Source organism: Camelus ferus, chromosome 5 (genome assembly GCF_009834535.1).
Source record: "Camelus ferus isolate YT-003-E chromosome 5, BCGSAC_Cfer_1.0, whole genome shotgun sequence".
In the NCBI taxonomy this organism is placed as follows: Eukaryota; Metazoa; Chordata; class Mammalia; order Artiodactyla; family Camelidae; genus Camelus; species Camelus ferus.
Genome location: NC_045700.1, coordinates 4,772,740 through 4,792,868, shown reverse-complemented (window position 1 = coordinate 4,792,868; position 20,129 = coordinate 4,772,740). Strand labels below are relative to the sequence as shown.

Here is a 20,129-nt window from a genome sequence, read left to right as displayed (position 1 = left end):
TTCCATAGGATAAATCCCAGTTGATCATGGTGTATAATACTTTTAATATATTGTTCAGTAGGGTTTGCTAATATTTTGTTGAGGATTTTTGCATCTATGTTCATCAGTGATATTGCCCATAATTTTCTTTTTTGTATGTGATGTCTTTGTCTGGTTTTGGTATCAGAGTGATACTGGCCTCATAGAATGAATTTGGAAGCATTCCTTCCTCTGCAGTTTTTTTGGAATAGTGTGAGAAGGATAGGTCTTAACTCTTCTCTAAATGTTTGATAGAATTTACCTGTGAAGCCACCTGGCCTGGACATTTGTTTGTTTGGTGCTTTTTAAAATTACTGATTCAGTTTTATTACTGTTAATTTGTCTTCATATTTTCTATTTCTTCCTGGTTCAGTCATGGAAGATTGTACATTTCTAGGAATTGGTCCATTTCACCTAGGTTGTCCATTTTATTGGCATGTAATTGTTTGTAGTAGTCTTTATGATGCCTTGTATTTCCATGATGTTGGTTGTAACTCTTCCTTTTTCATTTCTGCCCACATACCAGTGAGCAGGCATCATCCCCAGGACCTCCTGGGACCCAGCCCCACTCACCAGTGGGCCGACACCAGCTCTGGGACACATTGGGCCCCTCAGCCAGCTGACCCAGCATCTGGCCTCATGCACCAACGGGCTGGCACAAGCTTTTGGGGACACATAGAACCCCACAGCTAACTGTGTTAAGAACTAACACCACTCACCAAACAGGCCGACACTAGTTCCAGGACTGTTGATCTTTTAACAACCCACCCTGGAACCTGGCTTTACCTACCAATTTGCCAGCACTAGCTGCAAGAGTCCCTGGGCTCTGTAGCCGGCCACCTAGTGACCTGGCCCCGTCCACTAGTGGCCAAAAGCCTCTGCATAAGGCAGCCTCTGGATCTGACAACCAACTGGTCTGGGAGCCAACCATGCCTAATAGACTGCCCACAGTAGTCAGCCCACCATAACAGAAGGACCCGGGGGGAGGGTATAGCTCAAGTGGTAGAGCATATGCTTAACATGCATGAGGTCCTGGGTTCAATCCCCAGTACCTCTTCTAAAAGTACATAAACCTAATTACCTCCTCCCCCCAAAATAGAAAAAATAATTTAAAATAATATAACAATAAATAAATAAATAAACCTAATTACCTCCCCCCTCCAAATTTTTTTTAATTAAAATGACCTGGGGAGTTTTAAAAATATCAATGTCTCGGTTCCCCACCCTAAATCAACTAACCGAGAACCTCGACAAGTGAAATGGGACATGATGTTTTTGAAAGTCCTCCAGATGATTCAGAAGTACCATGAGGGTTGAGAAACTGCTCTCATCTCATCTTTTCATTTTACTGATGCCCAGAGAACAGAAGTGACCTGCGGAGGCCACACAGAGGTTAGACTCATTCAGACTCGGAAACGAATGGTCTCGGCTCTGTCCTACTGCTCACTGGCCCTTTCTGTCCGGGGGACCCTCACTTCTTCCTCCACCTCTAAGTCTGGGGCCAGACGGAGCCTCTTTACCTACTGCTCTCCGTGACCAGATGACACAGTTCTTAAACAGCCTCCCCGCCTGCAATGTGATCTCCTTCAGGGCTGAACCAATCCCTTCTGGGGGTCTGGCGCCTTCCCACCCAGGGTGGAGATTCCAGCCTTGGCTCCGTAGCGCAAATCTTCCAGGACCTCAGTTTCTGCCCGGAAACACGGGCCACCAGTTCTACCCTCAGAGCTGGGTTTGCCATCAGGCTCCTCCTAATGGCCTGGGAGGGGCTCTCACGGTCTTGTAGTCACACTTTTTTGGGGGGAGTGGGGGTGAGTGCTTATGTTAATTTCTATATATTTTTTTTTCCAGTGGAGGTGCTGGGAACTGGACCCAGGACCTCATACATGATAAGCACACACTCTAGCACTTCGGATAACACAAAACTGGGATCTGCTCCTCCCTACCCCACAGGGTTGCTGTGGGAAATCAATAAAAGTCAGTTTATAAATTGACACAACATTGTAAACTGACTATACTTCAATTAAAAAATAAATATGCAAAAAAAGAAGAAAGAAAATAATTACAAATGAAAAAGAGTCTGTTGATAAAGTGTGGGACTGGCAGCAGAGGCTCCATCAATATGACTTCCTTCCAGAACAGCTGAGAAAACTAATGGAGAGAAAGACAGACAGCCACAGTTGGTGTGCTTGTTCCACGCCCCCTTTAATGTCCCACAGGCTGCCATTCAACAACCCACCCTCACCCCAGGGTGGCTCCTGGGGTCCAGACACACGTGGGAGGGATGCTAAGGCACCACCTGGCTCTTGAGGGGGGCCTCCTCAGCTCCAATGTGGCTATGGATCCAGTCAAGGTAACGGCTGACTTTGGTGTAAACGCCGTATTTGTCGGGGCGCCCACAGCCCTCCCCCCAGCTCACCAGGCCCACCAGGAACCAGGTGCCCCGGAAGGAGGCGACCATAGGCCCCCCGCTGTCCCCTCCGCAGGCATCCCGCGTGTCCCCGAGAATGCCCGCGCACAGCATGTTCTCGGAGATCTCGTTCTGCATGGTCTGGACGCAGTCGCTGTGCGAGGCCAGGGGGACCTTGATGAAGTTGAGGATGAAGGTGCGGTTTCTCTTGGCCTCGCTGCGGTAGCCCCAGCCCGTCACCATGGTCTCCTGGCCGGCCTGGGTGAGCTCGCGCTCTGAGAGGCCACTGTCCGGGAGGCAGATGGGCACAATGGTCGGCGAGAGAGTGGCGGGCCGGGCCAGGCGGAGCAGGGCGATGTCGTTGTCACTGGTGCTCTTGGTATAGTTGGGGTGCAGGACGATCTCTTTGATGTCCACGTCCACCTCCGAGTTCTCCCAGCGCCGCAGGTCATACTCCCCTGCAGGGCGGAGGGGCTGTCAGAGCGGGCTTGGGGGAGCCTCCCCCACCACTGGGTCCTCCTCACTCCCTAGGGACCTCCCACAGGCCCTAGGTGGGGTGGGGAGCGGGTCCACAGCTGGAGTGGTCACCACACATCCCCAGCACCATCCCAGGCCACAGATCTGGACCTTAGATCCCTGTCAATGGGCACAGCCCGTCAGTGTCCATCCTGAAGGGGCAGGAAGGAGGCTGCTCTGAACTCAGGACTGGCTCACGGATGGAGCAGGGAGGCCTGGGAAGTGACCAGCCGTGCGTGGGCACTCGGCAGGGAAGCCCAAAGCTCCCTGGATACCAGGCACACAGACCAGAGCCACCGAGAGAACATGGAAAGCCTGTGATTGGAGAGACATGACTCTCCGGCCAGCAGCGGCCTGGCCAGCAGTGTGTGAGGCAGGGACAGGCCATGGTGGGGGTGGGGCAGGAGCCGCAAGACCCAGATAGGAGGCCCAGCAGGACACACACTCCGCCAGAGGAGAAGGATTACACACAAGACACCAGGTCTTCTCAGGCAAGGTTCCTGGAACATTGTGGGGATGGGCAGCCGGAAATTCCAAGCCAAGCCCCACGGAGGCCACTGGCCCTTGGTGGTGCTGGATGTAATTGTAGGGAGTGTGAATTCGGTCGTTCATTCTCCATACATCTTTCCCTTCCTTTTTGCAGAAATTGTGGTGTGAGGGCCCCCCACCCCCAGAAATTGGTATAGAGTGGGGCCTGGACAGTTGCAGGGAAGCAGCTGGCTGCCTGGTGAATGCCAGGGCCCCGCGATGCAATCTGTCCCCGTCAGTCTGGGTGAGGCATGGCCGTGAGCCAGGCCAGTGAGGCCTCCGGGGTCTCTGTGCCCAAGGGCGCTGTGGGTCCACACACACAGAGTGAGGTGCTGAGTGTGTGTGGCACCCCCTCACTTGCAAACACACATGTGGAAGCACCCAGGCACCCGATTTGAAGAGAATCCATTATGTGCAAAATACCGGGTGTCCCGGTGTCTAAAATTCCACCCCAAGGGTAGCAGGCTAGTAGCACACAGGCCTCCTCCCTCCAGGTGCCCCAGAGACCAGGCTCCACACCTGCCAGCCCATCGGGGCCCTCTCCCTCCCTCCTGGTTCCAGCCCACACCCAGCCTGACGGTGAGCTTCTTGGGGTCGTCGAAGCAGTGGGCCGCCGTCAGCACCCAGGAGGTGTGGATGAGCACCGCCCCACACGCCAGCTTCTTTTTCGAGTCCAGCAGGATCACCTGGGGGTAGGGGTGGGCAGTGACATCACAACATTGCCTGCTGGCAGCTCTGAGCCGGGGCCCCAGGGTCTCAGCACAGCCCTGGGACTCAAGCCGGAGGCACTGGCTGTGTAAGCAGGTCTTTCCTGGGTTCCCTGCTCACACGGGCATGGACTCACAGCGCTTTGATGGCATCCTCCATTTCTGCGTGTTTGATGGCATTCACCTATTCCAGGGCATCCCCCCGCCTTTGTCTGTGATCACCCTCTGCGGCATCCAGAGAGTTCTTCCCACACTCGGGGCTCAGGCGAGGTCTTGAGACCTGCAGGAAGCCTTTGAGGCCCCCAGGCTGCCTTGGTGCCCACCTCAGGGTTCAGCCCCTGCCTGTCCTGCCAACCATCCTGGCTCTGGCTGCATCAGTTTGCTGTGCATTTAGATGCCCAAACCTCCTGGGGGCCACGGGCTCCCCAAGGCCTGCCGATCCCCTGCTTATTGATCGCTGGACCCCCCACTCAAGTGCCAGGCAGAGACAGGAACCAAATAGGTGTTAGTTCGCATGGGGAGGCTGAAGACGTGCTCAGGGGTCAACCTTCCCTCCGAGCCCTCTCCTGCTTTAAACACTGCTCCCCTCAGCCAGGTCTCTCCCTGAAATACTACCAGCAGAGCATTACCTTTCCAGCTTGTTTTGAGAATGACGCCTCTCCTTCCTACACATGCCCCGGGCTCCTGGGCCCCATTAGGTTAGTGCCATCTTTCTCCAGAACCCTCCACCCTTAGCACTACCCCCTCCACCACACTCCCCCCAAGGCAGCCCTTCCCTCCCCATTTGTGCGTCCTGAGCGGGAGCTCCCAGCTGGGGCTCAGGGACCCTGACCCAGCTGGTGAGCTGCGTCTGCTCTCACCTGCCAGGGGCTTTCTCCCCATCCGGTCAACTTCCCATTGATGAGCCGCGGATCCACTTGGTCTCCTTGGTCTCTCTGGTCTCCTTCATTTTTTTGGTCTCCTTTGTTTACTTGGTCTCCTTGGTTTTTTTGGTCTCCTTGGTTTACGTGGTCTCCTTGGTTTACTTGGTCTCCTTGGTTTTTTTGGTCTCCTTGGTTTTCTTGGTCTCCTTTGTTTTCTTGGTCTCCTTGGTTTTTTTGGTCTCCTTGGTTTTCTTGGTCTCCTTTGTTTTCTTGGTCTCCTTGGTTTTTTTGGTCTCCTTTCTTTTCTTGGTCTCCTTGGTCTTCTTGATTTTCTCGGTCTCCTTGGTCCGTGTCACGTTTCACGTTCTTGCGTTTCTTCTCTATCCGCTTCCCTGACCTCCCACAGGGGAATGTCACTGAAGGTAGGGGAGGCTGGTGAGTGCCAGGCCCTGCTCCCGAGACTGCTCCCCACCACCTCTGTGCATCTCCTGCCAGCAGCCTAGTTTGCTGCGTTGTAGGATAAATGATGCTTAGACACTATTCCATCAACCAGCACATCCCCTCGGGATGGTCAGTTGACCAACAGTGCCACTTAATGGCAAGTGTCAGACCAAGCAGCCTCTCTCCCCAGCAGTGTGCCCTTGGGCAGGCTGTTACACACTTCCAGATGGGTGAGAGCAATCCCTGAGACTAGTAAGTAAGGTCTCTTGCTGGGATGCCGCCAAGCTCCTAACAGAGGTAAGAACTTGTGGGAAGAGGAGGTGGGGACTCCTAGAGAGCCTCAAGGCAGCTCCGAGTATAGCTGTGAGGTCCTCTGCCCAGAGGAGAGAGCATAGAACAGAACTGGCCTGCTCATGATGGACCACTCATGCTGGGTGGAGAGATTTGGACTTGTAGGAGCCATGGGAAACCATCAGCAGGGGGACTGCTGATGGACAGAACATGGAGACAGCAGCGACAAAATTCTAGAAGCTGGAGAGCAGAGGGCCACTGTAACTGACTTGGCCGACTGACAAAGCAGAAACCTCAACTTGCGGTAGCAGATGCCAGGAGCAGCCTGCTTGACACCACAGAAGCCTGGAGGCCTCCGTGGGTCTCTGAGGATGCACTGCAGGGGGAACCATACAGGAAATGTTGAGAATTTGTAGAAGAAACTGCTAGAGCCCTATACTTCTGCCTCAACTCCTCATCAGTGGCTTGATTCTCTGTGACCTCTGCAGAAGACCACAGGTGTGTTTTCTGCAGAGGGTGAACCAGAGACTGTGACCTGGGGACTCCAGGCACCATCATAGTGACATGCAAGGGTGACCAGGAGTCATATAGACACCTGCAGATCAAGCAGATGCCAGCTTCTCTTCCCTACCCTCTCCAAGGGGCTGGAAGCCAGGCAGGGGCCACCCAAGCACGAGCTCTCAGAAAGTGACCTCAAGATCTAAGAAGCTGGACATCAGGGGTTCTGCCAGTGACCTGGGCTTCAGATGGCTTCACGGGAAAGCCTACGGGCTAAGAGGTCCACCAGGCATTTCTTTGCAATTTCCTGTGAATTTCTAATTATTTCCAAATGAAAAGCTAAATTTTTTTCAGTTAAATGTTTGGAATATAAAGTTGTGGAAAGTTCCCTGAAAGAAGATCACCAAGTCAAAGAGATGTAAAATAGAAGAGATAATGAAACTAGAAGGTCAATCCAGAAGAGATCTGATTAGGAGGTGCAGAAAGAGGAACAGAGAAAGCGAAGGCCAGGTGATCACAGACATAGAGAAACGTTCCAAGAGGTAGGAGATGGGAATTTCCACATTAAAAGGGTCCACCGAGGGCACCGCGCAATGAATGAAAGAGGATCAGCCTGCTGAAATTCATCGCAAGAGCTGTAAACCCCTGACTGTTGTGTACGTATATGAATGTGATAGCAATTAACATGTATTAAAAGGAAAACAGAAAAGAAGGTAGAATCACGCTTCCTGTCTCTCCTCGGAGAAGTCGGAGGTAAAGAGGGAAATAAAGCCATCCACGATAGATGGAGAAAGATGCTTGGCCCTCTACATCGTTTTATCCTTTTGGGAGATGAGCTTCCTCTGTGCTCCTGCCCCAGGAGGCGTCCCCAAGGTGAGCGGCGCACCTGGAGGAAGGCGGGCAAGCCCAGGAAAGAGCCAGCAGGAGACCCGCCGCGGGCACGACCACGGGCTCCTCCCACTGGGACTCTACGGTGCTGCTCACTCACTGCCCTCCCCATCAGGGGCTCACCCTGGGGCTCGCACCGCCGGTGGTCGTCCCCCAGCCGGTAGCCGGGCGCGCAGCTGCAGCGGCGCCCGCCATCCCCCTCCAGGCAGTAGTGCGAGCAGCCGCCGTTGTTCGCCGAGCAGTTGGAGAAGCGCACCTCTGCGGGGACAGGGAGGAGAGCGCCGCCCCGGCGCGGTGGCTCTGCTCGCCCGGGCCCCGCCCCTCCTGGGCTGGTCTGGCCCCGCCCCTGGTCCCCGGCCCCGCCGCAGCCTCCCGCTGCCCCGCGGATGCCCTCTCACCGTGTCTGCAGAAGAGGCCCTCCCAGCCCCGCGCGCAGTCGCAGCGGAAGCCTCCCAGGCCGTCGATGCACGTGCCGTGCCCGCAGCACGGGCTGTCGCACTGGTGCTCCGGGGGCGGGGCCTCGCACTGGTCCCCGTCTGCGGCGCAGGGCGAGGAGGGCGTCACTGGGGCCGCCAGCCTCCTCCGCGTCCCCACAGCAGCAACCCCAAGGGGCAAGGGCGCCGCACGCAGCGGGGGGCCTGGAGTGCACTCACCGTAGTACTTGGACCAGAAGGTCATCTGTGGAGAGAAGGGGCCTCGTCAGAAGCCGTCAGCCCCCGGCCTGGCCCAGGTCGGGCAGGGCAGCATCTAAGCGGGCAGTGGAGTGAGAGGCTTCCACATAGAGAGGGACAACCCCAGCCTCTGATGCAGCCGCACCCTGAGTAAGGCCAGGCCCCTCCTTGCCTCTATCCGATCTCCACCCCACATCCCTCCCTGGGGCAGCTGGAAGCCAGCCCCGGGGGCCCTCGCTGTATGCTACCACCGCAGCCTCTGAAAGAAGGGGACACAAGTCTTCCACCGAGGGCCTCTGCCTTCTTCCAGCCCAGCCCTATCGCTCCTGGCACCCGACTCTGGTCTGCCCTAAGCCACGTCCTCAAAGTTAGGGTAACTAGCAGGATATCGTGGGCGAGACACAGACTGCTGGTTCAGAGGGTCTGGGGCAGCAGAGTCTGCTTTTCTAACCAAGTCCCTGGTGGCACTTATGCTGTTGGTGGGGGACCACTACTCCCTGAGATCCATGGCATAATGCCTAGGCCACAAGCCCCTCTGCTGGCCAGGGGGACCGGGGCTGCAGGTGGGGAGGAATGGGAAGTGCTCAGGCTGTGCCTGTAGAAAAACATTTTGGCATCTGCTGAGGAGGCGGGATGGGGAAAGAGGCAGCAGGGATCTAGCCAGGGAGGTGGTGGCTGAGGGCCAGAAACGGAGCCAACCAGAGTTCCCCTTTCAGCCTTGAGAGCCCTAAGTGGGAAGGGCATCCCTAGGAGAGACAGCTTTAAGGGTCCCAGGGCTTTGGAGCTGGAGCGCCCTTGGGGGTGGAGGGGATCTGAGCCTTGGATCTGGAAGCCACCTCCCTTCCTGAGTGCATCCCACCACCTCAGTGCCACCAGCACAGAGCCCTGGGGGCCAGAGAGGACACAGACCCTTTCCCCAGATCCCCTGAGCAGTCAGATGTCACCCCTGGGGAATTTGAACTGAGGCACAGAGTGTGTGTGGACAGACATCAGGGAGTCCTGGGTCACATAGACCCCGATTGGCAGTTGCGGAGGAAGAGGGCTTTTGGTCACAGGGAGAGAGAGCAGGGGAGGCAGAGGTGGCCAGCGGCAGGTGGAGGGGGACTGAAATACCTCCATGGGACTGGGTAGGAATCCTAGCCTAAGGCTTCCCCGAAGTCTCTTTTCCAGCTAATTGCAGAATTCTGTTTCCTGCGGTCACGTGTGCCCAGACCAGACCACAGGGCCATTCATTCCACTGACCCACCCCCGACAGCCTGGGAGGATAAAGGGCTGGTGCCCACGGCCTTCCAGGACTCCCAAGAGGGCCTCAGCAACTAGGCCCCAGCCGGCTCCTCCACGTCCCACCCCTGAGCCTCGCCCGGTGGACCCAGTGGGGGCGGCCTTACCGTTTCTTTCATGTCTTGGAAAATCTCCCACACCTCCTCAAAATCACAGATCTCCTCCTTGCACTCCCGCTCCAGGCTGCCGGGCCGGAGCTCCTCCAGGAAGCTGTTGGCGCGTTTGCGGATCCGCAGTACCTGGTGGGCATTCTGGCTGCTGGAGAACACGGAGTCTGGGGAGGGGGTAGGGGAGCTCATTTTGGTGGGGCGCCTGCGGGAAGGGGCCCTAGGGGGTCCAGCGGGGAAGAGCCTGGGGAGGTGTCTGTCTCGGGCCCCTTGGGATTATAATTCCAGGTAACGGCCCCCTCCCGGCTCCTCTGCCCTCTTCCTCCTCAAAGCAGCAGGCCGGCCACCGGAGGACAGGATTTGGCCATTCAGAGTGTGTGCATTGAGACAGGCAGACAGTCGAATCCAACCCGACCTCCGTGTGACCTTGAGCCAGTGTCTGTACCTCTCTAAACTTTGGTGTGTTCATCGAAAAATGAGGACAGGATCATCATAGAAAACTTAGTCTGGGGCCTGGCACAAAAATGAGCAGCCAGTGACAAATGCCATCTGCTGCTGCTGTGGTGATTATTAAACTACAAAGTTAACTTGGTCTTGCTCTCCAAATACACCTTGTGCAACCCCATCCTGATGCCATCCCTCCATCCTCCCTCTGCCCTCCTCCTCCACCTTCCCCCCTCATGGAGCGTTTTCCATGCCTGTCCCCATGGGCAGGCATGCCTGGAGAACAGCAGACCTGTCACGCAGTGGGCATCACCAGATGTCTCCTGGGCTCTGAGAGGTATCTGCCTTGGGTACAGGGGGCAGCTAGGGTGGAGGGAGTGAGTCAGGGGATTAAGCAAGAGAGGCTCAAGAATGCAAAGGCCAGAAGGGCATCCTTGGGAAAGGAAGATATGCCTGATTGAACCTGGACATGGGAACCAAACGGACCACAGACAAGAGCCAGGCAGGAGGAGGGGCGGGGGAAGGGCACCCAAAGCAGACAAGCAGTTCAGGAAGAGGCATAAATGTAAGAAACAGCCTGTTGTGGCTCAAGGAGGTGGCAGGGGGATGGTGGAGGCTACAGAATAAGCCAGATTGCTCCTTCCTCCCACAGGCCTACCCGAGCATCCCAGCCTCCAGGTGGTGGAGGCCAGGGGAGGGGTTGGGGCAGGGCAGCAGCCAGCAGGTGGGCATTTTTAGGAGGAGAGGCTGCCCCGGGGGCAGTATAGGTGGCAGCTGGGCCTGGGACTTTCACAGTTGAGGGAGTGAGGGGTGGGGTGAGAAAGCCTGGGGACTCTGTGACCCCCCCCACCACACCCAGGGTGAGGAAAGAGCTTCAGGATGTGACACAGTGGGGCTCTCAGCCCTGTCCCTGGGGGGCCTGCCACCGGGTTCACGGCAGTTAATTCATCCCAGGCCCCAGGCCTCTCATCTCATCCTGAGGCTCAGAGGAGATGGAGGAAGGTGTGCAGGCGTGGGCGTGGCCCTGTGTCGCCCTGGAACAGCCCCCAGGGTCCCACGGAGGTGGGGTGGGGCAGGAGAGCGGCCTTACCAGGAGGAGCTGGTGTGCTGGAAATTCCCCAGATGGTCGAGAGCAGGAAGAGGCTTCCAAGCTGCCACATCCTGGCACCTGTCTGAGGAGGGCTTCTGAGCGCCCGGCAGCCCCCAGCCCCACTCTGCCTGCTGCCCTGGGTGGCGGCCAAGGCACTGGGCCCCCTGTGTGTGCTGACGGCCAGGCCAAAACCTGGGCTCGGGGGTCCCTGTTCAGATAGCCGCCTGGGGCCTCTGTCCCCTTCTGTCTGTGGGGCTGAAGTCACATGACCTGGGTCTGCAGGGTGAGGAGAGAAGGTGGAAAGGGAGCTGCATCCTGGTGAAGACCTAAAGGGACAGAAGGGCTGTGGCTGGTGCACCCAGAATATTCCTGCCCTCCCTCAGTGAGGGTTCGGGGCTGGCACCTTTGCTGAATCAAAACGCCAGGCTAAGAGGAATCACCAACGTGTTTTGGCCACTCATGTTGTCTTTCAAGCATTTGTACGTGGTTCTGACGGGCAGGCCACCAAGTCAGACCACTGGGTGCAAATCCCAGCTCCAGGACAGGAATGTTGAGCGAGATACCTAACTGCCCCTCGGTGTCCTCATTTGTAAAAATGGACAGAAGAGCTGTCTTTCTGCCCCCGGGGGTTATTGTGAGAATTCAGTGAGTGGATCTAGTAAAGCTGTTAAGTACGGAGTGCTCATTGCAGTCGCCATTATTAGTTCAGGTAAGTCTTACCGCCACTCAAGAGGTGGATATTAATGTTGTCACCCCCCCCCTTTTTTTTTGATTTTTTTGTTTGTTTTATTAAAAAAAATTTTTTTAATGGCGGTACTGGGGATTGAACCCAGGACCTCATGCATGCCAAGCATGCACACTACCACTGAGCTCTACCCTCCCCCTGTCATCCCCTTTCATATAGCGGGGAGTTGGGGCTCATAGGAGGGAAGTAGCTTATATAAACACCCACAACCAGGAAGTGCCGGGGCTGGTGCTCAAGCCCAGGCCTGTGTGGCTCCAGGCCTGGAATCTTAACCCCTGCCGCAAGCCACCAGGGGCACCACAAGGCCATGGAGGTAGTCCTGCTGGCCAGAAACCCAGGTGCTCCCCTCTACACTGCCTCCCCATCCGATCTCACTCTCACCTTCCCTGAGTCCCTCTGAGGCTGGTTCTGACATTTGTTTAAATCAGACACCTCGGAAGAGCTTAGATGTAGAGGTGGGGGTGGGGTGGGCTGGGGTGCCTGGAGGTCCCGGGATCCAAGCCGCCTTTGGTGATGGCCCTGGGCTCTGGGGGACCTCAGCCAACTTCCTTATCCCTCAAAGTCTGGGAAGAAGGCCCCCAGGAACGGTGGCACCCAGGCCTGGGGAAGGCCAACCACAACCTGGGACTGACCGCTGGCAGAGCCCTGATTTCTTTTACCCCCAGCTTCAGCCAGGCCTTGAACCCCGGCTAGAGGGGTCCACCTTCAGCCCTGCTCACCCTCCTTGGGACCTCCTCCCAGACCTGCCCAAAGGGACTTACTGGGGTGGGCCGTGGAGACACCGCAAGGACTGCCGCCATGACAGCCAGGAGCGCAAGTTAATCCATAACCACAAATATTTGCTCGGCCCTCAGTGCTGAGGCCGCCCTCTCCACAGATAAACAAACATGGTCCCGGCTCAGAATGGCCCTGTTTGCCCCAAGCCCACCTCTGCCCACCAGTGATGTCATCCGGGAGGGATGGAGTTGAGGGGCGGGCACCCTCCAAACTGTCCGCAGACGTGGTCTCATTTCAGCCCACAGTGGCTGGATGAAGGACGGACATTGTCCCTGTTTTGCAGACGGGGACACTTTTACCCAGAGGTATCGCAGTTTACCTTAGGTCAGCACAACTGGTAAGTATATTTCACCAAATCTAGGATGCCATTAATTAGAAGATGGACCTATTTTGCGTGCCAGCAGAAAAGGAACATTTTCAGTTACACACCATCCCAATTTCTGATCTTCATGGAGCAAAATACAAACTTAAATGCTTCTCAAGGTGCCTACCACATGGGTGCCAGGCCCTTGGCTAAACCCTCAGCTCCAGCAGCTCCTATAAAGGCTTCCACACAACGGCACATGATGATTCGCATAACCTCAATTTTGCAGGCGAGGATGTTCAGAAATCTTGTGTTTCTGAGCTGGTAAGTGGCAGGCCTGGATTAGAACTCAGGTCTTCCTGGCACCTCTTGGCCACTTTTGTGAGCAAGTGAGAAAAATAAACAGGATTCCGGAAAGGCTGCAGTAAGTTCACGGACCAGATGCCAGAAAGGACAGGCAGGTTAAAGGGCTGGACGCAGAACCTTGGCCCTGGCCCTGAGGTCTATTGGCCATTTATTAGGCATCTTCCGTCCTGTACCCATGGTACCCGAGATGCCCCCATGTCTTCCATGCCCTCCCCCCTCCTTGGAGGACTTGATCCCATTCCTCAAAGTCCTGGCCCCTGCACAGGTCACATGACCCTTCCCCGCTTGCCTTTAGTGACTGCACCTGGAAGTCACCTGACCCAGGAGTCAATCAGTCTATGTCAGCCCCGAGAGGAGAGCCTCAGAGCCCTCATTCCACTGTGAGCCCTGGACTCACAGATTTTGAAGCCAGAGTCCGGGCATCTGTGATTGGGCCCAAAGCAGAGGCCACTGATGGGGAGGAAGATGTAGACATGCAGAGAGGCTGAGAACAAATGCAGAGAGGCTGAGCCCTTGAGGACCTGGAGAGTCCGAAGGAGTGGGGGGATGGGGGTGGCAGCTGACCGCGTCATGACTGGGGCACTTCCTGGCTTTGGGTTCATGGGGGTTCAGCTGCCCTCCCAGGAAGCCCCCTCTTTCCTTAAGTTCCCTTAAGTTGGCTGGAGTAGCTTGTGTTCCTTGCAACCAGATGCCTCCTACTGAGGCACAGCACTGCGCCCTGCTTTGGGGTACAAGGTCCCTATGCTGTCCACACGGCCCCCTGGAAAAGACCAGAAGAACAGGGTGAAAGTCTAAAAAGGCAGGCCCTTGGGCAGAGGCCAGGTTGCAGGATGGTGACGCTCACTGGAGTTCCAAGGAGAGGGAAATCAGCACAAGTGGGGTGGCCAGGGAGGGCTGCCTGGAGGAGGCAGAGCTTCAGGCAGGACCCTAAGAGTGGAAGGGCCCTCAGGTGGGAGGGGAGGAGAGGGGAAGGCGAAGAGGGCAGAGTTTGGGGTGGAGCCTCTGGAAATGGGGAGTCAGGGGCTGTTTGTAGGCTCTGAGGCAGCTGCCTGGAGAAGGGGAGATGTGATCCTGACGACTCTGGCAGGAAGCATGGAGGCCGCGTGCCTGACCACACGAGAGGAGCGTGTGCACAGCTGAGGAACTTGTGAAAATGCCTCCGGCACCTGTTTTCTTGTCCCAGAGTCCTCTCCCATGAGTCTGCAGCGGTCACCTCCACTACATGCTGCCACCAAGTGCAAGGCACTGTGCATGTTCTCGGGGACCCCTGCCCATCTCCCCTTCCCTACCATCTCCTCACCTCCCACCTGCATTGTCTCTGCTCATTGTAACAGGCGTCCAGCAGGGGGCGCTGCTCCAATGCCATGGACGGGTCCTGGCGCGGGTTCAAACTGTGCAGCCTCACCGGCCCTGGTGGGCTCTGCTGATTGACCTTGTCTGACTCTGGGGTTTCTCTTCCCAGGGTGAGTTGCCCCACAGGGGCCCGAAATCAGGCAGGTCGACTCCAGATGCTGGAGCAGAACTTCAGCATCACAGCCAGCGGTGATGTCGAGTGAAGGAGGACGTCTGTGGGCAGGAAGTTCCCTGTGTTCGTGAGAACGCAGGCAGAGAAACAAGAAGCAAAGGAGTGCGGGGAAAACAAAACGCCAACATGATGAGATGGCATCCAGCAGTGGGGTGTTCAAAAACCTCATCTTTGGGGCCAGGCTCAGGCTCGCTGAGGGTTTAAACTCAACTTGGTGCCTTCCTGCCTGGATTGTTTAACGTCCGTGGGCCTCGTTCCTACGTCCATAAATGAGGCCAAGCACAGTATCCTCCTCAGGTGGTTGTCACCAGGATGAAAAGAAATAGTTTCTTCAAGGGGAACGGGGCCTGGGACTTAACAGGTGATCAGTCGATGACAATTTTCCCTTGTGACTCGGCAGATATCCTCAGAGAAAAGGTGAGGGACCACATGAAGTCGGGAGGAGCCAAGCCAAGGGCAAATGGGTGTCCCCTTTCATAACTGCCTGTAAAGGGTGGGAGAGGAAGTGTTAGAACAGGCAGAGAGCTAGATTTGAACAGAGAAAGGGAGCCACGGGGCCAAATGGCAGGAAACTACACATCTTGTGAACAACGGGGTCCTTGTGCAGACAGAGAAAAGCAGGAACCTCCAGACTGATAAGAAATCACACATTTAGGGGTGACAAGTATTCTGGAGGCAGAAAGATGTGTGGGAAAAGGCAGGAAATCTCCAGCATCCCAGTGTAACCTTTTGCTCATTATGCCTTCATTTTAATAAAATTAGCCTTGCAGATCAGAAGCACCCACCATGCACGGACTGCCAGGACACTTCCCATCCAGACAAAATAAGGACAAAAATCCCTCCTCCTCTTGGGAAGATGGAGCAGGGATGGAGATCAGGGAATACAAATCCCTGTTCAATGAATATTCTGCCCATTCATTTTTACACTCTTTGTAACCAACTTGCCAAAGAAACTCAGGGCAGCTGCTCACCTGAGCCTGCCCCCTCTTCCCTTGAGAGCATCTTATTATTTAATAAATCCCCATTTTACTTTCTTGACCTCAGAGTCTCATCTCTGAATTCTTTCTGCGACAATACAAGAATCTACTCTCTAACAGCAGAAGGGCAGCTGCATCTGTGTCACAGCTTGGCAGCCCCCCCCCTTTGAGCTTCCAGGGTCACCCCAGCTCCCCGGGGTCTGGGGTGTCGTCTACCTAGCATTGGCCTAGACTCTGGTAATAGCAGCCAGAACCCAATGCAAGCTACTCTACCGACCAGAGTAGTAGGTGGGCTGGTGCTGGTGATGGGGCACCTTCCTCCTCCCCCAGCCCCCACCCCCACCCACTACCCTGTGCCTGCCATCCCTTCCCTCTGGCTTGGAACCCAGGCCACTCAGGGCTCATGCCAAGGAGGATGGGTACTGACCAGGATTCCTCAGACTCCTTAATCAATAGAAATTGATAAGAGGCCAGACAAGAAATTCAGGCAAGGCTTTATTGGGGCTTCCTGCAACAAAGTGAAGACAAATAACAAGTGACTTTGCTCACTCCCTGAGCTGGGGGCGAGCTAGTCCCTTAAATGGGGTAAGGGTAGGGGCAACTCCAGGGATCAAGTCAGAGGGGTGGCTCAGGTGGCCTGCCCGCCCCCTTGGTGGCGCTGTGTGCAGGGGTCATACTGGGTCCCCTGCTTTTGCTCCTGACACCTCAGAAGTGGGAGTTGGGTTTTTGGTCTTTTCGTATCTTGTTGTTCATCACTCACTCCAACTTCTCATGCATCCACTTATTTTTAGTTCCTTATAGTTTCTTTTTTGCTCCAGGAGACGTTTGTCCAGGTGCAAGCACTGCAGCACAGGGTCCCAGGTCCCAGGTCCCAGGTCCCAGCCTGTCTCAGAGAGAGGCCCTGGGGGCTCCCCATTAAGAAGTGAAGATGGATGGATGCAGTTCCAATGTCAAAAGCACAATGACACATTGGTTCTTTTTTTTTTTTCAATCAAGTTTGAGAGGGGAGGGTATAGTTCATTGGCAGAACACATGCTTAGCATGCACAAGGTCCTGGGTCCAATCCCCAGTACCCCCATTAAAAGAAAAATAACAGATTTGAAGTATAATTTACATACAATAAAATTCACTCTTCTTAAATGAACAGTTTCGTTTGTTTTGACCATTGTAGATAATGGCGTAACCAGCACCACAATCATTACATGGGTCATTTCTGTCACCTCCAAAGTTCCCCTGTGCCCCACCCGCAGGCAACCACTGATGTGATTTCTGTTGCTTTTTCTAGAATGGCATACAAGTATGGAATCCTTACCATTTGTATGCCACTTAAAACTAGCTTCTTTCATTCAATATAAAGCTTTTGAGATCCATCCTTTTTGATGTGTGTATCAGCAGTTTCTTTCTTTCCATGGCTGACTAGCTTCCATTGTATAGATGGACCACAGTTTATTATCCACTCACCTGTTCTTGGCTATTATTAAATAAAACCACTAGAATATTCACGTACAGGTCTTTGTGTGGGTGCATGTTTCCATTTCTCTTGGGTAAATACCTACGAATGGGATTGCTGAGTATTGTGGTTAAGTACATGACTACTTAAAAAAAAAAAGCCAAACTGTTACCAAAAGTGTCTGGACCAGTTGCATTCCCACCAGCAACATCCATATGAATGTTCTAGCTGCTCTGTATCCTCCCCAGCATTTGGTGCGGTTAGTTTTTTGGGTTTTGTTTTTTAATTTTTATCTATTCTGTTATGTATGTTGTAGTATTGCACTGTAGCTTTAATTTTCATTTCCCTAATCACAAATGATGTTAAACATCTTTTTCATGTGCTTATTTGCCATTCACAAATCTTTGGTTATGTGACTGTCTACATCTTTGGCCTCTTTTTTTTTCAATTGAGTTTTGAGAATTTTTATATGTTCTGGCAACAAGTCCTTTGTCACATAAATAAAAATTTCTTTCAGTCTTTGGTCTTTTATTGCTTGTGTCTTTTGATGAGCAAATGTTTCTAATTTTGATGGAGTCCAATTATCAATTTTTTTTGTATCTTTATTTTTTAAAATTTTTTTGGGGGGAAGGTAAGTAGGTTTATTTTTTATTTTTTTTTTCTTAATGGAGGTACTGAGATCGAATCCAGGACCAAGCACACGCTCTACCACTGAGCTATACCCTCCCTGCACCTCAATATTTTTTTATGGTCTGTGTTTTTGTGTCCTACCTAAGAAATCTTTGCCTTAGTGAGATCATACAGTATTTATCTTTTTTTTTTTTTTTTTTTTGCAGAGGGAAGGCAGACATAGATGATTTATTTATTTATTTTCTAATTTATCCCCCACCTTGGTAACCATAAGTTTGCTTTCTATGTCGGTGAGTCTATTTCTGTTTTGTAAATAAGTTCCTTTGTATCTTTTTTTAGATTCCACATATAAGGGATATCTTATGATACTTTTTTTTGTGGGGAAGGTCATTAGGTCTATTTATTTATTTATTATTATTATATTTTTTAATAGAGGTACTGGGGATTGAACCGAGGACCTCATGCATGCTAGGCATGTGCTCTACCATTTGAGCTACACCCTCCCCTGCTATCATATGGTACTTGTCTAAGTCCATCCATGTTGCTGCAAATGGCAGTATTTCATTCTTTTTTTTTTTTTCAGCTGAGTCAAACAGTATTTATCTTGAGACTGATTTCTGGATCCTAGAAGCATTTGCCAGAGTGATCCACCATCCCAGTTTATCTGAGACTGTCCTGATTTTAACACTAAAAATCAAAAACATGGGCAGAAGACCTGAATAGACATTTTTCCAAAGAGGACATCCAGGTGGCCAACACGGACATGAGAGATGCTCAACATCATTCATCATCATCAAAAAAAAAGCAAATCAAAACCACAATGAGATATTGCCTCACACCTGTCAGAATGGCTATCATCAACAAGAACACAAATAACAAATGTTAGCAAGGATGTGGAGAAAAGGGAACCCTTATACACTGCTGGTGGACTGTAAATTAGTACAGCCACTGGGGAAAACAGTATGGAGATTTCTCAAAAAACTAAAAATAGAACTGCCATATGGTCCAGCAGTTCCACCCCTGAGTATATATCCAAAAAAAAAAAAAAAAAAAGAGAGAGAGAGAGAAAGAGAGAGAGAATTCTAGTTCAAAAAGACATATGCATGCCAATGTTCACAGCAGCACTATTTACAATAGCCAAGATATGGAAGCAACCTAGGTGTCCATTGACAGATGACTGGGTGAAGAAGGTGTGATATACATACACAATGGAATGCCACTCAGCCATAAAAAAGAATGAATATTTGCCATTTGCAACAACTTAGATGGACTTGGAGGGTACTACTCTGAGTGAAATACAAATACCGTGTGTCACTTACATGGGGGATCTAAAAACTACAACAAACTAAGTGACTACAACAAAAAAGAAACAGACTCACAAATATTGAAAACAAACTACTGGTTAACAGTGGGAGAGCGAAGGGGCCAGAGGTAATATAGAGGTAGGGGATTAAGATTTGCAAAGGTATAAAATAAATAATCCACAAGGATACACGCATAGGGAATATAGCCAATATTTTATAATAACTATAAATGGACTATAACCTTTAAAAGTTGTGAATTATTATGTTGCACATGTGAAACTTGTACAATATTGTACATCAACTATACCTCACTTAAGAAAAGAAAAAGAAAATAGAGGCCACTGAATTAGCTTGGGCATGCCACATGAATGAATATATTTCTCCTTGGATCATTCTATGAAACTGAGTAAAGTCACATGTCCTCATTTAGAGGCTGTACCTGAAATATCCTGTGGGTGAAGACAAGGAGAAAAAAATTTTTTAACAGCTTTATTGTGGTATAAGTCATGTACAGTAAACTACACATATTTCAGATGCACAACTTGATGGATTTTGACAGATGTATACACCCGTGAAACCACCACCACAATCAAGATATCTAACATTTCCATCACTCCCCAAAAGGTGCAAATCTCCAGCTCCCAACTTTTCCCTTCCCACCCTCTTTACCCTCTGGTAACCATAAGTTTGTTCTCTATGTCTGTGAGTCTGTTTCTGTTTGGTAAATAAGTAAGTTCATTTTTTTTCTTTTTAGATTCCACACATAAGCAATATCATATGGCATTTTTCTTTCTCTTTCTGGCTTATTTCACTTAGAATGATGATCTCCAGGTCCATCTACATTGCTGCAAATGGCATTATTTTATTATTTTTTATGGTTGAGTAGTATTCCTTTGTGTGTGTGTGTGTGTGTGTGTGTGTGTGTGTGTGTGTGTGTGTGTGTGTGTGTACACCACATCTTCTTTATCCGGTCATCTTTTGATGGACATTCAGGCTGTTTCCTTGTCTTGGTTATTGTAAATAGTGCTGCTGTGAGCTTTAGGGTGCATGTGTCTTTTTGAATTATAGTAGGAGAAACATTTTGGTAACAGATGTGTTGGCCCTTCATGGTGTAGAGCTGAGTTTATCAGACTCACTAACAATCACCCTTTCTGCAGTCTATGAGTGCTGAGTCAAATCATGGCAATAAAAACATGCTTGCCTACCTCTTAAGTACTTTCATTTGAAAAGTAGAATTTCAAATTTGATTTCTATGAAGATTTTAATGAACCTTCAGAAAAAAATAAAAGAATGTTGATGAT

At 52.1% G+C, this 20,129-nt stretch overlaps 1 protein-coding gene across 2 annotated transcripts; it reads right to left on the bottom strand.

Moving 5' to 3' along the window:
* Positions 1-2,195: 2,195 nt before the first annotated feature.
* PROC (protein C, inactivator of coagulation factors Va and VIIIa) lies at positions 2,196-12,392 on the bottom strand. Of its 2 annotated transcripts, XM_032479215.1 has the most exons (9): positions 12,257-12,391; positions 10,751-10,832; positions 9,217-9,383; positions 7,811-7,835; positions 7,556-7,693; positions 7,281-7,415; positions 5,037-5,455; positions 4,038-4,155; positions 2,196-2,883 (listed from the first exon to the last, which is right to left on the bottom strand). In XM_032479215.1, the coding sequence occupies exons 1-9, from the start codon at positions 12,293-12,295 to the stop codon at positions 2,303-2,305; spliced, it is 1,704 nt and encodes a 567-aa protein (XP_032335106.1). In that variant the 5' UTR covers positions 12,296-12,391; the 3' UTR covers positions 2,196-2,302. The 2 variants fall into 2 exon arrangements, with proteins under 2 accessions (XP_032335106.1, XP_032335107.1); XM_032479216.1 differs by lacking the exon at positions 7,281-7,415 and having other exon boundaries at positions 12,257-12,392.
* Positions 12,393-20,129: the final 7,737 nt, after the last annotated feature.